The 17500-nt window shown below is 44.2% G+C and overlaps 1 protein-coding gene across 1 annotated transcript in view; it reads left to right on the forward strand.

The window, feature by feature from the left end:
* The window catches only part of aamp (angio-associated, migratory cell protein), a 35594-nt gene that overhangs the window by 11320 nt on the left and 6774 nt on the right, over positions 1-17500 (forward strand). The window contains exons 8-9 of the mRNA XM_063192362.1: positions 11007-11122; positions 15815-15906. Of these exons, the coding sequence (XP_063048432.1) occupies positions 11007-11122; positions 15815-15906 (208 nt within the window). The remainder of the gene's footprint in view (positions 1-11006; positions 11123-15814; positions 15907-17500) is intronic.

Here is a 17500-nt window from a genome sequence, read left to right on the forward strand (position 1 = left end):
TACATTGGTTAAGCTGTTCTAACACACCTGTAGAATTGAATACAGTACTGAATGAAAGAAATTAAAGTACTATCGTCAGTTCTGGCCAGGCCATGGTAGTCAAGAAGCTTGCCGCCCTCCCCTTCATCTAATTCCTAATTGATCCAGGTGCATTCCTTCAGCTGATAATCTTTCTTCCCTAGCGATTGGCCACACGGCTTCGGCACGCCTTTTAAATTCTATCCACTTCCTCTCAACTGCATGCTGCTCGGTTTTTGCTGGAGTTGGTGTTGCTGGTTGCTTGTTTTGTTATGCCTAGTTCTAACACGTTGTTTAGCATTCTCTTTGTCGATATTGTTTCATCTCTGGTAGGCTGCACATTTTTCTTTGAGTTGCCCCGTTAGTTCTGCCTCTGTTCCGATAGGGAGTCCATATGATTTCAAAAGTTACGCACTTCAATTTGGACAGTTGATTGTTTTCTCCGTGCGGTGCCGTCCTCTAGGGCGTTATTTATTTTGCTGGCTGTAGGCCTACAATTTCCCATGCTCTGAGCTTTTGCTGATTTTAATATTAGGCTACAAACTGCTTCATCACATTCCGCACCTGTGCGTTTGGTGAACTTGCTCTTTCTTTGTTTCCCCCCTCGACAGTGATAAATACGATCTGTTTACAGCTGCAATTGGTGATGTTTGGCAACTGTTTGGCCAATGCCATGTTCTGTGCTTAGTCTGCATGTGGCTGCATGTCAACGCCGTGGGATGATAAATCCATATTCATTTAACATTCACGTGAAAGTTGTTGCATGGAGTACGCCTGCTGTAGTCTATTTTTGCGCTTTGAGTCGCATGGCGAGCCTGTGCGTTTGTGCTTCGTGCTCTGAAACGGTTGGATTGAATAGCCCATGCTTCCTTTGTCACAGTAGTTAGGTAAGGGAGGCGTCATGCGATGTTTTGTGACACAGCACTCAAGTGAACACTGCACACTGCACACAATGAAATTGCATTTATGCCTCACCCGTGCAAGGGGGCAGCCCTCAGTGGCGCCCCATGGGGAGCAGTGCGGTGGGACAGTACCATGCTCAGGGTACCTCAGTACCTGAGTAGGATGGGGGAGAGCACTGGGTTGATTACTCCCCCCACCAACCTGGTGGGTCGGGAGTCGAACCGGCAACCTCTGGGATTCAAGTCTGACGCCCTAACCGCTCACCCATGACTGCCCGTATCTGTCCATCATTCTAGCTATTGGTTGCCGTCATGGAGGCCCAGCTTATTGTGTGCTGTCATGTGGTCCTTGTCAACCTGCTGTTTTTTTCCAGATCCTAGAGTAGTACTGATCCTGTGTGGGTGTTCAGGCCATGTTAGCAGTGTTCTCTATGTTGACGCGTCTAGATGATGTAGTGATTTCGCTGTCACCTTGTGCTGCCAACTGCATATTCTATAGTCCTTGTCAATCAGCTGCCGTTCTGGGCTCTGGAGTAGAGCGGCACTGATCCTAAAGAATCAGCCCATTTGCTGCTGCCCGTCCGCCTAGTCAATTTTTATGCTGCCTGTACGCCTAGTCTATTTGCTGCTGCCCGCTACTAGAGACGGCCTGCGTAAGAGACAGAGCACTCAAAAGCCTTCCATAGGAACGAACGAGAGCATTCGGCTACGCAAACATGCCGCTGGCCGGCGTCCCTCCCACCTGTCCGGTAACGAGAGCCAATTGCTTGCTGAGCTTATCCAATCATCTCGCCTAGTCCATTTTGCCGCTGCCCGTCCACCTAGTCCATTTTGCCGCTGCCCGTCCACCTAGCCCATTCACCGTTTTATTTATTTCTTTATTTGCCATCCTAGCCCATGTAGTGCCCCGGTCTAGTTTACTTTATCCTAATGACTCTCGGACAAGTCTATTAAACAGGGCTGGACTGGGATCTGAAAAGGGCACTTTTTGACGCCTGAGGGCCCGACACCGATGCCTATCAGTATTTATGACATTGTATATAATATAGCCTATTAAAAACCTCACACGAAAATGCTTCATCACTACTCACAATAACCTTCTTGGGGAGATGGTCACAGTGTAGGCCTGGGCCTAGAAAAAATATTGTTTTGGTTCCGGTTGCCGACCGACCCTATCATTTTTTGTGCGACCCCCAATTTTTTTTTTGAGTTTTTGGAATCCTCAAAAAATATATCGATGTGTGGACGGGTGTTCATATAGACAAGACACAACACGTTTATTCATTCCCATAACTCGCCATCTCTCACTTTCTACCTGCCTGCAAGTTACTGAATTTGCATCGCATGACTATCCACATAGGAGTAACACACACGCGCGCGCCATAAGGGCCGCCGGCTTGATATTAGAAATGTCACTGCAGAGTTGCGCACCTACTCGGTGTAGGCTAATTATTATGCTACAACATGCTAATTGGTTGTCGTTGTAGCTCGTAAGTTTTAAACAACTTGCCTCATAGTTCTTGCAGACTAATAGCCTACGATGTAGGATAGTTTGGGAACCTGGCGAAAATGCCTGTCAAATAATAAGTCAGTAGCCTTACCTCACCCGACACTGACACAGCCTGACCACCCGCCTCGAAATGCACACAGACAACATTATGAGTATCCACGATTTTCGAATGTAGGCCTATTGATATTGTCTCCTCGTGTTAGAAAAGGGCTTCCATTCAGTTGCACTGCATGGTCGACGAGATGCATAACTCGTTATAGCAATACTAAAGTAGCACTGTATCAATACCTTGTAAAATAAGTTAATATGAGAGAAGGGAAATGCTTTGCCCAAGTTTTCCTTCATTCTTTCATTTACCACAAGGCTTGGCTAACCAAGAAGTCCGTTGGCCTGCGCCCATTATTTTCTCGCTCTCTCTCTCTCTCTGCTTGTCCCTCCACCATTGCACAGGAGCAGGGCGCCTGTCACTTTCTCCGCACCTCCTCCAAATAATGAAATAGAAATGAACGATGATGTCGCCACAATTACGACTGTTCGATGAAGACCTAGGACTACTACAGTTTCCTACAATGATGATTCAATGACAATGACGATGTTGCCCCTCAATCACCCGCCATTAAAACATTCATATCGCCTCAGGTGTCAACATCCTCGCGTTAAACAAAAAAGTGAGTAAATAGAATGTTTGCAAGCCAGAACCTTCATCCCAATGAAAATATGGTCTACAACGGATGATGGAAAGGAATCAAAAAAGTAAACGGGACATAGGCATAGGCCTACAGGAGTTAAAATAGCAGTGTCAGGCAACTGACAGCTGGACAAGTTTTGCCAGAAACGGTAGGCTATTACGCATCATATCCTCATTTCGGTGACGGTCAGTATAATTGGCTCATTAATGCTTATTGTAGGCTATTTCATTGTAGCTTTAGCAGGCCTCACTCCACCTTGGCATTGTTCCAACAACGTGTATGACGAAATCTGGCGCATGTGGGGGTTTGGGGGTGTCGGACATTAAAAAAAAATTGAAAAAAAAAAAAAATTGAAAAAAAAAAAAATTCCGACCGACCCATGACCAAAGCTGACAACCAACCGGAACCAAACTTTTAATTTTCTTAGGCATGCATGTGAAGTTCTGAGTATGTTTGAGGGTAGGAGATAGAGAGAGGTGGACAACTAACTCTATTTTCCTGATTATTTTCCTGGCCAGTGAATTTCAATATAAAAGTTTTCATACCATTTCCCTTAAACAAAAACTGAAAACAGGTCCTACAGACACAAACACCTTATAGTGCAGCGGCTAACCAAAACAATCGTTCAGTTTGTGATACAAGCATGAAAATTGGTACACATATAGCCAAAGGCATTCTAAAAAGAACTGGATATGGAGCCATCGTGAATTTTCAACATGGTGGCCATAGCAGCCATTTTTCAAAATGGCCGCCAGCAACAACAGTTTTCTTATGAGTAATGGATATAATATGACATTTTAGACACATTTACCATTCATACTATTTGGTAAATGTCTTATGGATAATTTAAAAGTTGTCATGAATATTCAAGATGGCCGCCATTTTCAAGAAAAAGGCCATTAGCGTTACGGAGCTGACAAAAGCGTGAAATTTAGAACATGCTTCCTTAGGACCCAGTACTGCACTGTACTGTACTGTACTATACTATACTGTACTGTAATGTGAAATACTGTACTGTACTGTACTGCACTATACTGTATGCTACTGTACTGTACTGTACTATACTGTACTGTAATGTGAAATACTGTACTGTACTGTACTGCACTATACTGTATGCTACTGTACTGTACTATACTCTACTGTACTCTACTGTACTGTAATGTGAAATACTGTACTGTACTGTACTGCACTATACTGTATGCTACTGTACTGTACTCTACTGTATGTTACTGTACTGTACTCTACTTTGCTATTCTGCACCGTACTGTATGCTACTGTACTATACTGTACTGCACCGTACTGAATGGTACTGTTCTGTGCTATACTCTACTGTACGTTTCTATACTGCACCGTACTGTATACTACTGTAATATACTGTACTGCACTGTACTGTACTCTACTGTACCTTTCTATACTGCACCGTACTGTATGCTACTGTACTGTACTGTACTGTACTGTACTGTACAACTATAGAACTGAAACATGTAGAGCATTCTGAGGTCATGTATAAAGCAAAAAAGTGTAGTGGGAATGAGTTATGTTACTGTTACCACTCAAATTCGTGAAGGTTAAAAAAAAGTCATGTGGCATTTTGTTTGGGTGGGGGGTATGGTAGACTATCCTTCCTCCCAGACTATTTGTGTGCCTTGCATATCAAGAAAATGAGTACCGTAATGACTTACTTTTATAGTATACCTGGATCCGGGAGTGTGGCTTTTTTACTATACATAGTATACCTCTATACCACATGAGAATTGTTGTATTATATAGATATTTCTCCTATGGGTAAGGGTGACAAAGACCTACGGTACATGTTGTCCATCAGCTGTCAATTTTGAAGTACCAATTGAAGTACTCAATGATTACTGAGCTAACTGTAATGCAACTTGTGACACAATTACTTGGTGAGGACTTGTTTGCAAATTCAGGAAAAAACAATTTACCTCTGCCTACTTACTCAACACCTACTTAGAAAACATTTCTATTTAATTTGAACTGAAGACATACTGTAGCCTATATGTATATTGAATAATCTGTAATGCCATTCTAAAGATGGCAGAAATCCACTCAATATGCACAATGCTACTTGTGAGAATGTAGAATTAGGTGATCTTATGGGTTCTTCATACATATGGAGAGGTCCTGTCCTTTACCCTCTCTCATACAAATAAAAAATATCTGTCAGGGAAATTAGAGGATGGAGAACCTGCTACCTTGGACATCATCTTGCCCTGACACTTCCCCATTCAGATGCTGCTCAACAAGCATTAGCAGCAGTCGTCTATTCTCACCATAGTTTTAGTGTGGGAAATGATCATTTGAATTCAGATTCAGAAAACAGCCAGTAAAATGTTGTTCAGTATCTGACTACTTGTATTGCCTCATCATGACTGATGAAACATTTGCTTTGCTGTCAGTAGAAATGTAATGCATTGCAATGCATTGTAGAATTGAATCAAATCGAATCGAATACGATACCTCCCGAATCGTAATCGAATCGAATCTTGAGGGCAGTGCCAATGCACACCACTATGTACATTTTTGTAGTTTCATCAATCTGGTCAAGCAGGCTACCACTGGCCTTTCATCTCTGCTGTGTTCTGCACTATATTAACATTGTCAGCTACTATAATGTCATTTAATAACAATGTAATGCATTACACAACATGACATATTGTATATCACAGTAGGGCTCTTAGGCTAGAATTACACCACATACCCTAAAGAAACACCATGCAAAGTGCTTTCCTAACTCCACTATTGTATGATTATCTGACATGGGCTGCCATCTTGAAAGAAACAGTGATACTATACTGTATATTAAGTATAGAATGAGATAAAAGGAAGCTTCTGGTTAATTCCAAAGTTACAAATTTGAATTTTGCATCATGAAAAATGACTGATTTGACACCGATATCACCTATATCAGATAAATCATACAAGTGACGGCTGCCATCTTGAAAATGGGGGCCATCTTGAATATTCATGACAACTTTTCTATTACCCATATCACATTTACCAAGTGGTATGAATGGTAAATATGTTTAAAATATATTATATCCAAGAAAACTGTTGTGGCTGGCGGCCATTTTGAAAAATGGCTGCCATGGCCACCATGTTGAAAATTCACGATGGCTCCATATCCAGTTCTTTTTGGAATGCCTTTGGCTATATGTGTACCAATTTTCATGCTTGTATCACAAACTGAACGATTCCTTTACATTTTGGAGCTAAGCTATTAGACTATTAACATTGATAAGCAAAGCCATATTACACACACACACACGCACACGCACATACACACACACACACACACACACACACACACACACACAAATGGACACCATATATAATAATAATAACATGTAATAAAAATAATAATTCCCTAGATGTTTCAACTTCAAATTGCTCCAGTCCACAGATACTGTCAGTGAGCTCACTAAATGGCAACACCACCCCTCCCCTTTCCCAACGCACACCAAAACGGTTCTAGTTGTTCTCTAAGCATAAACTGTATGCAGCTTGACACTGATCAAAAGAGCCAAAGACTGTCATTATATCAGTGGGGTTTTTCTTCCCTACACTCATCATTTTTTTCATCACAACAAAACCAAGTGACCGTTTATTATTGCTTATCTTCCAACAGAGGTTGATGACGTTCCGTAGCCTACAATAGGCCTACACATTGAAGCGTCCAAACCGCGTCGCCTCAACCATCAAGATTAAAAACATCCATCCAATGATTAAATGCTTTCCAGAACAAAACGTGTTTGCTTGGATAAAAAAGCCTCTCCGTGACCACCACAGGAAAATTCAACTTATGAAGGCCCTATAAAATATCACATTGCCAACAACAAAGTCAAGCTACATGTTTCAGCTATTACAGTAAAAGGAGCGCATAGGCGTAACAGCACGGAAAGACGGCATCTTTCTTCATCTAACATGCAAAGAGGCAGCAGCTCAGGATAATACCAGATGTCTTGATAATGACGTGACATGCCATTAGGAAAAGAATGCAAAAATACATTTAGTTTAAAACCATAGTTGCAAAAGACACAACAAGCAATAGACTAAAAGAAGATATGTGTTGGATTTGAGAAAGTGAACGTGGGGATGCGCCGTAATTAACATGTAATACAAGACATAGCACAGGTGGTTGTGACAGGCAGCAGACACATAAAGAGATATGGACGATTTCTCGCGCAACAATACAAAAAAGTTTAAGAAAATAAATCAATATATATTTATGACTGATTTGAGCGAGTGGGGAGGAACGACATCTTCAGTTTCAGGTAATAGGCTACATGGGAAAAACGCCGAGGCGATGAATAGCTAATCTGCCTGGCCAGCCAGGGTACGGTAGTTCTTGGGTAGAGGGCAGAAAGACTAGCTTCACTTCAACACAGCATCTCATGACAGCTCAAGGCAAATGGAAGATTTCTATGTGCTGGCGCAACATTACAAGACAAGTGCATGGGAATTTATCAAATGGGTATTGGGTACAAATATTCATGACTGATTTGATTAAGTCAGGATGACAATTTGGTCTGAGGTGATGAAAGGGATGGGAAATTACGAAACGCCGAAGCGGCGCATAGCTACACTAGCTGGGTGTGTTGAGGGGGCTAACCTCTCTCCCTGGGTCACGTCTCGTATCCGTCTCTACTCGGATTCCCTGCTCGAACCATCTCGCCCGCACTGTTCGCCTGCCGCCTCCTCCTCCACCTTCTGCACCACCTTGCACTCGTTGATGCACCGGCGGCCCCACTGTCCCAACCTGAGGTCGAGCTGTGTGATTCACCACACCTCCCACGGCCACACGAGAGCTACCGGTCCGGAGCTCGAGCTGGTGGTGCTTTTAGCTTTGAACAAGTCAGTGATTTTAGCACATTTTTACCGGTCTTCTTTTAGTTTTTGCTTTCGCTTTTCCATGCGCTTTTCATAGCCAGTCCTTTCTTTCTCCATATAGCGCCCTGTATCCTCCGCTCCACCACCAGAGTTTTTATTAACCGAATAGCCACCATCCAAGTCAAGGAAACTTAGGATGATGATGCATTGCTGACAGAGGGGCGGGCCTTTGAGAAGCAGTACAATTCATTGGACTAGGCCAATGTGCCTCAAGAGAAGCATCCAATGAGCGCCGATGTGTCATTTTTTTACCGCCACAGACCAAAAAAATTATGTATATATTTTTTTATTATTATTTCGGGCCCTAGAGGGCCCGAAAGACGCGAGGGCCCACCGGGATTTGCCCGGTACGCCAGATGGCCAGTCCAGCCCTGCTATTAACCATCGTTGACACACCTATTTGCTGCCTCCCATCTGCCTAGTCCTTTTTTGCTGCTGCATGTCCACCTGTCCATTTTGCTGCTGCCCGCTACCTAGCCCATTTTGCTGCTGCCTGCCCGCCCAACCCATTTCTGCTGATGCCCACCTTGCCCATTTATTTATTAAGCCATCCTAGCCTTAGTGCCTCCAGTCTGTGTACTTTATCCTAATGACTCCCAGCCAAGTCTATTTAAATCTCTATTTCTCTATGTGCATCTGACTTAGTTCATTTGTCCAACAGCTGGCCTTGTCTTTAATCCTACCTAAAGTCTATTTTACAGCTGGTGATGGGGCACTTAACTGCCACTAACCGAGGATGCTGCCAACCCCAAACTGCGGCCAACTTATTGGTCATCTAGTTACATTTTATCCTTTTGGCTGGGGTCATTTCACCTGAATTCTACTGGCCTATTTAACTATCTACCGGCCTATCTAGTTTTCTCTTTCGCTACTGCTGGGCAAGTTTTTATTTTATTTTTGCTGCTGCCTGGCTATTTTCTTTTGCTACTGCTGGGCTATTTCCTATTGCTGCAGCTGTGCTCCTAATATAACTGCGCTAAACAAAACTTCTGCTGGTCTAGTCTGGTTAATAGAAATCTGCCTGTTCCAGTTAACTTGACGATTTATGCCACATTTACCCAATGACTGGCCCAGCCTTCTTGATTATACTTACTACTGGCATAGTCAATATGACTGCTCCTCTGATCACATGCACGATTTACTCTGAACTAGTGCATGTTTTTTTTGGGGGGGGGATATCTAAATTCGACTGCTCAACCAATCCTCTCATTTTAACTGACCTTGAGAGGATTACCAGGTATGGAATTCTGCTGCCTATGCACGCTACCTACGGCCAGACGTGCGCATCATTCTTAATGCCCAGAAGCCATGTCCCCTGCTGCCCCTGGTGGTAACCAATATGCGCATCGTGCGTCGTGCTGCCATCTGCTGCTCCTGCTGCTGCTATGCCACCCGCCCACCCTGCCTTTACCAAATTTAGCTCCAAATTTAGTTTTAGATATTTGGTTTGGGGGGCTTATTTCTATAGCTATGACATCCTCTCATCGTATTCGAGAGAGGATTACCAGGTATAGTCTGTTTGGGGGGTTATCTCTCGCCCTGTCCTGCTGGGGTGAGAATTCCCTAAACTGCTGCTGCCCCCTGACTAAATGCTTTTCCACGCTGTTCATGGAAATAGGGGGGTTCCTCCGAATAGAGCTATACCGCCAAATGTAATTCATAATTTCAATAAAAGAAATTTCATTTATATTCTTCTCTTGTGTTTCTTGACTGAAATGGTTCTGACAGAAATTAAAGTACTATCGTCAGTTCTGGCCAGGCCATGGTAGTCAAGAAGCTTGCCGCCCTCCCCTTCATCTAATTCATTCCTAATTGATCCAGGTGCATTCCCTCAGCTGATAATCTTTCTTCCCTAGCGATTGGCCACACGGCTTCGGCACGCCTTTTAAATTCTATCCACTTCCTCTCAACTGTATGCTGCTCGGTTTTTGCTACCCACCACCTCCCCTGCTCCACCTTGTCGTGTATGATGTGACATGTTCTCTTGTCACGTCGCTTGGCTCTGTTCATGGGGGGTTATCTCTCGCCCTGTCCTGCTGGGGTGAGAATTCCCTAAACTGCTGCTGCCCCCTGACTAAATGCTTTTCCATGCTGCTCATGAAAATAGGGGGGTTCCTCCGAACAGAGCTATACCGCCAAATGTAATTCATAATTTCAATAAAAGAAATTTCATTTATATTCTTCTCTTGTGTTTCTTGACTGAAATGGTTCTGACAGAAATGGGTTTTAAACGGCATGAAAAGCCACTCGTGCATTATATTTTGATGGGAGATCTTCGATTACTGCCACATAGTAAGGACAAATTGCATTCTCTACTATGATTTAACAGTTTAACTCCATAAAATGGCTGGCTTTTGGTCAAGACCTGTCACACTGTAAGCACTACAGAAAGGAAAACATTGAAAAACATGACAAGGAATACACCCTCCATTTAAGCTGGTGAAATCATGTCCAAGATAGGAATCAACACTGTTTTTATATAAAATCATCTCATTGGTTAATGCTATTAACTGTTAAGTGTTGTTCTTTGTTTTGTTTTTAGTCTTCCTCGACATTTGCTGCCTTTTATTGTCCCCGTCCCAACTCTTTTGAGACACGTTGGATTTACATACTCATGAATATTCCCCAAAACAATAATTTTGGTCAGTTTTGATGGCTGATATGTTTTCTTTGTACCGTTCTCCAACTAATGTCAGAACCAGACTTTTTGAAAATGTCGGTATTTTGTTATTATTCACAATTAAGCTTGCGTCCCAACTTCTATGGAGTTGGGGTTTGTACTTTACTCTTCTCTCAGCTCTACTGTTCTCTATGTAAATGTGTATCTCTGCTGACAGTGTGTGTTGTCTTCGTCTTCTTCGTCTTCTTCGTCTTCTTCTTCTTCTTCTTCTTCTTCTTCTTCTTCTTCTTCTTCTTCTTCTTCTTCTTCTTCTTCTTCTTCTTCTTCTTCTTCTTCTTCTTCTTCTTCGTCTGCAATAGGCAGCGATGGCCACCAGGGGGCTTTGACGTGTCTGGACGTCAACAAGGACGGAACTCTGGTGATCACCGGGGCAACGGACGGCCAGGCCAAACTCATCAACACAAACACCGGCAAGGTTAGTTACCATGACAACACTATAACATTTGAGTTACCATGACAACACTATTATAGCTGGGTTACCATAGCAACATTATATTGGATCACTGGGCGCCGACGAGTGCGGCAGCAAGTCTGATCAGCTCCTGTGTTTGTCCTTGTCTTACGTCCTTTTTGTCCTTTTCTTTGACTTTTTACATTTTTCTTAACACCTAAGAGGTGCATTGATTTATATCCTATGGATACACATCAGGATGGAAGAAGTTCTGACAGCAAAAGACTTGTCTACACAAGGAACCAGTTGATTGCACTAAGGAAATCTGCAGGCTCAGTGAGCAGAGAAATCCCAAAGGAATTATTCTGCTTTCGTGGCCGGAGAGCTGGAGTCGCAGTGAGAACCAAGCGATGGGAGAACAAGTGGAAATTTAAACCCTCTGTGCCGGCGATCGTAATGGGAAATGTAAATTCTTTGGTGAACAAAACTGACGAGCTGGCTGCCTTGGTAAAGAACCAAAAGCTGTATCGGGAGGCCAGTCTGATCTGCCTGACTGAGACGTGGCTCACTCAAAACACTCCTAATGCAAACGTGGATTTACCTGGATTCAGCACTGTTAGACTCGACAGGGATAAAGAAAAGTCTGGCAAGAAGAGAGGTGGAGGACTGGTGGTGTACATAAACAACAGATGGTGTAGCCCAGGACATGTAACTGTCAAAGAGACAATATGCAACAAAGATGTGGAACTACTAGCGGTGAGTCTGCGTCCTTACTACGTGCCTCGAGAGTTCACACATGCCATCATTCTTTGTGTGTACATACCTCCAAGAGCCCTTCCTGACATCGCATGTGAAGTAATCCACACAACAGTTGCGAGGCTTCAGACACAACACGCAGATGCCTTCTTCGCAATATCTGGTGACTTCAATCATGTTACACTTAACTCCACTCTGACCAACTTCCATCAGCATGTGGATTGCAACACCAGAAAAAACAGGACCATTGATTTACTGTACTCCAACGTGAGGGATGCATACATCTCCTCCCCCCTCCCACCACTGGGCAGCTCAGATCACAACCTCATACATCTGCAGCCTGTGTACAAGCCAAAAGTACAACGTCTACCCATCACCACACGCACTGTCAGGATGTGGACACCGGAAGCTGAGGAGGCATTGAGAGACTGCTTTGAGTCAACTGACTGGGGTGTACTGCAAGACCATGGGAACCTGGAAGAGATCACAGAATGCACAACAGACTACATCAACTTCTGCAGGGATGTTGCAGTGCCCACCAAGACTGTGCGCTGCTACCCTAACCATAAACCATGGGTGACCCGTGATGTGAAAGAGCTGTTGGACAGAAAGAAAATGGCCTTTAGAGATGGCAACACAGTGGAGCTCAAGGGTGTGCAGAAGGAGCTCAAGAAAAGACTGAAAGAGGCCAAGAATGCATATGGAAGGAAGATTGAGATGAAGATGGACAACAACCCTAAAGAACTGTGGCGGGGCCTCAAGACAATGACAGGGTGTGAAGCCAAGAGTCGTGGAGCAGACGGCGATTGTAGCAGGGCAGACGATCTCAATAGCTTCTACAATCGCTTTAATTGCCCTCCCATTGTGAATGCTGCTAGCAATGGGACAGACATTAACACCTCCAGGTCACCCTACACACCTACCACGGACAACTTCACTCCCAGCACAGCACCCCCTCCTCCATTGCACCTTCAACCTGCCATGGGCTCTCCTCCCCCCCGGACTACCTCTGAATGCTCATCAACACCGACCCCACCTCCCGTCAACTATTCAACACACTCGCCTCCCCCCCGGATTAACCATCAGCAGGAAGAACTTTCACCAGTCTACCCTTCCACAAATCTCTCCTCTGAGCCAGCCCCCACAAGCACAGGATCACCTGGGGAAGACAGGACACATTCAATACACACACCCCCACCCCTGCAAACTCAGCAACTCCTCAGTGTCACAGCTCAACAGGTCAGAAGCACACTCAAGAGGCTCAAAGTAAAGGCTCCTGGCCCTGATGGTGTTTGTGCCAAACTACTTAAAACCTGTGCTGAGGAGCTTGCTCTGCCACTTCAGTCCATCTTCAACAGAAGCCTACAGGATGGGAAAGTCCCTACACAGTGGAAGACATCCTGTCTCATCCCAGTTCCCAAAAAGCCACACCCCAAAGAACTGAACGATTTCAGACCAGTTGCCCTCACCTCTCACATAATGAAGACTTTTGAACGTGTGCTGCTGATCAACCTACTGAAGCCCCAGGTCCAACATGCTCTAGATCCCCTGCAGTTTGCCTATCAGGAGAAAGTGGGAGTCGAGGATGCTATCCTGTATCTGCTACACAGGGTGCATTCTCACCTGGACAAGAGAGACAGGGCTGTGAGAATCATGTTCTTTGATTTCTCTAGTGCCTTCAACACCATCCAGCCACTCATGCTGAAGGACAAACTGCTGCGAATGGGAGTGGGAACAGGACTGGTGACATGGATAACTGACTACCTCACTGGGAGGCCCCAGTTCGTCAGGCTTGGTGACCATACATCCCAGACTGTTGTCAGTAACACGGGTGCGCCACAAGGAACGGTGCTCTCCCCCGTGTTGTTCACCCTGTACACCTCTGACTTCAGCTACAACACAGAGACCTGTCACATGCAGAAGTTCTCTGATGACACTGCTATTGTGGCATGCATCAAGGATGGACAGGAAGGAGAGTACATGGAACTGGTGGAGAACTTTGTCAGTTGGTGCCGGGACAATCAGCTGCAGCTGAATGCCACCAAAACAAAGGAGATGGTGGTTGACTTCAGGAGGACCACCCCACCACTGTTGCCTGTCTCTATAGAGGGAGAGACAGTGGAGACAGTCAACACCTACAAGTACCTAGGAGTACACCTGGACAACAAAATAGACTGGACTGCCAATTCAGATGCTCTTTACAAGAAAGGGCAGAGCAGGCTCTACTTCCTACGGAAGCTCAGATCATTCAATGTCTGCAACAGGCTCCTGCTGATGTTCTATCAGTCTGTCATGGCAAGTGTCCTCACCTACGCTATTGCCTGTTGGGGAGGTAGCATTAGGAAGAGGGACGCTGGACGCCTTGACAGGCTGGTGAGGAAAGCTAGGTCTGTGGTGGGTATGGAACTGGAGGATCTCACAACCACAGCCGAAAAAAGGACACTTAGCAGATTGGACTCAATACTTGAAAATGACAGACACCCCCTGCACCCGTTTCTGGCCAACCAGAGGAGCCTGTTCAGCTACAGACTCCGGGCCTTCCCCTGCCGGACAGACAGACTACGGAAGTCTTTTGTCCCCAGGGCCATCCAGCTCTTCAACACCACACAGAAAGAGACAATTAAAGAGATTGTCATTGGTGACTGGACTGCATAAACTAGCCCCCCACACTGGAACACTCAAACTGCAGCCACTACACCCCCCCCCTTCCAGATTCTTTTCTCTACTGAACAGTTACACTTCATCCCTCCCCCATCCCCTACCCCCTACCCCCCACCCCCCGGAGCAAGCGCCTGCACTACCTTGGACACTTTAAGGGTTGCCCAATACAGGACAATAACCCACTACACCCCACCTCAGCTACCTCACCCCCTGGAATAGCTGCCGTGAACTACTCAGCTTTTGCATGGACAATAATTAGAACTTCTTTGGCTCTTGTATGTGTACTTAACATGGTTATTTTGTTTTTCTGTGAGTGTGAATGTATGCAACATGACACCCTACCAGGACCTTGTGTCTGTGCAGGGATGAGTGTGTGTGTGTGTGTGTGTGTGTGTGTGTGTGTGTGTGTGTGTGTGTGTGTGTTTGTGTTTGTGTGTGTGTGTGTGTGTGTGTGTGTGTGTGTGTGTGTGTGTGTGGGTGTGGGTGTGGGTGTGGGTGTGGGAGGGGGGTTGTGGGTGGGTTTGTGTGTGTGTGTGTGTGTGTGTGTGGGTGGGACAATGTGTGTGTGAAGTGTGTGTGTGAGAGAGAACATGTGAGATAATGTGTGGTGGTAGTACTCAAGATATATTTTTCCTGTAATGTTCAATTATGTGTATAATGTCTTGTGTATGTTTTGTATTTGTGTATTTATGTAAGCTGACAGACACCTTAATTTCCTTCGGGATTAATAAAAGTACTCTACTCTGCTCTACTATATCAACAGTGCATGGCCAGGTGATGTGTGATGTACCGCGTTGTGTGTTACCATAGTAACCAGGTGGTGTGATGTACCGCGTTGTGTGTTACCATAGTAACCAGGTCATGTGATGTACTGCGTTGTGTGTTACCATAGTAACCAGGTCATGTGATGTACTGCGTTGTGTGTTACCATAGTAACCAGGTGATGTGATACTGCGTTGAATGTGTCGTTTTCCTCCATTAAGGCAATGGCATGTTTTCATTTGGAGATGGAAAATGAAAGAAATATCGAACTGTCATTTCAATGAGGACACACATAGACTAACCAACATGTGTGTGTGTGTGTGTGTGTGTGTGTGTGTGTGTGTGTGTTTGTGTGTGTGTGTGTGTGTGTGTGTGTGTGTGTGTGTGTGTGTGTGTGTGTGTGTGTGTGTGTGTGTGTGTGTGTGTGTGTGTGTGTGTGTGTGTGTGTGTGTGCCTGCCTGCCTGCCTGCCTGCGTGCGTGCGTGCGTGCGTGTGTGCGTGCGCGTGTGTGTGTGTGTGTGTGTGTGTGTGTTGCAGGTGGTTTGTTCGTTCTCTGTGGACCCTAAAGCCAGAAGCTCAGATGACGATGAGGAATCCAACTCAGTAGAATCAGTCGGGTTCTGCAAAACGTAAAGAGTCACATCAATAATCATCACATTCTATATAGGACCTGTCCCGCAATTCAATTTGCGGTCACTAGGGGCGTCTAGATTTCTAGAATAGCAATGGTGAAGAATCCTTTAAAAAAAGTCCTGGGGCCTCATTTATCAAGCGTTCTTAGGCACATATCTGTGCGTAAAGCCTGCATGCGATCATTCCTGAGCAAAGTGTGGGATTTATGAACATGTACTTGAATGTAGAAATGTGCCTAAATTTACGCACACCTCAGACCATGCGTGTGAGTGGAAGAAACACGAAATTGCAAATAATATTGACCGTGCAAGCTACAGTTTGCTTTGAATGACAATGGCACAGTGTGCTATTTTACAGTGTTTTCATCCATGTGTGTCTCCTTCTTTTACTTATTTTGAAACACTGTCCTCCTCCTGTCGAGAGCACCTCCACTTCTGCCACAGAAATGGTTCTATCTCCGCACTTCCCGCCAGCGCTTCGACTGGCGCGTGTGTCCGCGTGTGTTCATGTGTGTCCGAACAGGGTGGCGCCTTCGAATTAACATGGCATTTGAATATATTTTAATTAGGGCTGTCATTTTAACGCGTTAATTCGATTAATTAATGCAAGGGCGCATTAACGCGTTGTAAAAATTAATGGCATTAATTATTTATGGGTAGACATACGTTCTAAGCGCATGGGTGGCAACTGAATTCACTCACTCACGCTGTGATAAATACAAGCCGTCCGTCAACTTCTAAAGCTAAAATACAATAAATACAACAAATACAGACACTTTTCTGTCTTTTTTCATGAACAAAAGCATATGTTTGTATTTAATTATTTTTAGATATTTTTGAATTATTACGAGATATGCCAGTTGACGCTGCATTGCTGCGAACAGCTGTTCAGTTAAAAAATAGCTGTGGACCAACGACGTTTTCCTTCAATTAACACAAGCAATCAGACAATCTCTACAGCTTAAATACAACTAATAACATGTCAGACAAAATGTGGTGTTTCTCCCCATTATCGATTTGTCTATATTTGATAACTTTTAGAAAGCATTTTATCAGGAGATGTAGGGGAGAGCAGGGACGAATGAAACACTTTTTACTTAACGGTTATTTTCAAAAATAATAAAGCAGATGAAAAGCATTTTGTGATATGATCAACAACCTATATGTGTATTCTAATAGTTACAGTTGTAATTTAACACAACCGTTAAGGTATCACGTTTATTTTTAACTTTGAATGCAACCTGTCGTTTGTTTCATCCGTCCCTCACTGTCGGGACGGATGAAACACACATGAGGGACGAATGAAACAGTGGGTTGTAAACAGAAATAATTCACTGTACTCTATTTTTTATGAAACACACATGACAATGCACTACTACACTTCTCCTGAGTAAAATATTATACAATTTATCAAACTATAAATGGGTGAGAGATAGCGTTTTTCCACGTGGGCAAATGCGCGAGACCCACATTTCCATTATGGTTTTTTGTCTGCCATTCTGATGACTAAATTTAATCTAAAACACTTATTCTATAATTATTATGCAGTTTACTTAAGTCTTGATGCTGGATTTACAGTGGATCCTCCTGT

The sequence above is a fragment of the Engraulis encrasicolus genome, unplaced genomic scaffold (genome assembly GCF_034702125.1).
Source record: "Engraulis encrasicolus isolate BLACKSEA-1 unplaced genomic scaffold, IST_EnEncr_1.0 scaffold_105_np1212, whole genome shotgun sequence".
NCBI classification, from domain to species: domain Eukaryota; kingdom Metazoa; phylum Chordata; class Actinopteri; order Clupeiformes; family Engraulidae; genus Engraulis; species Engraulis encrasicolus.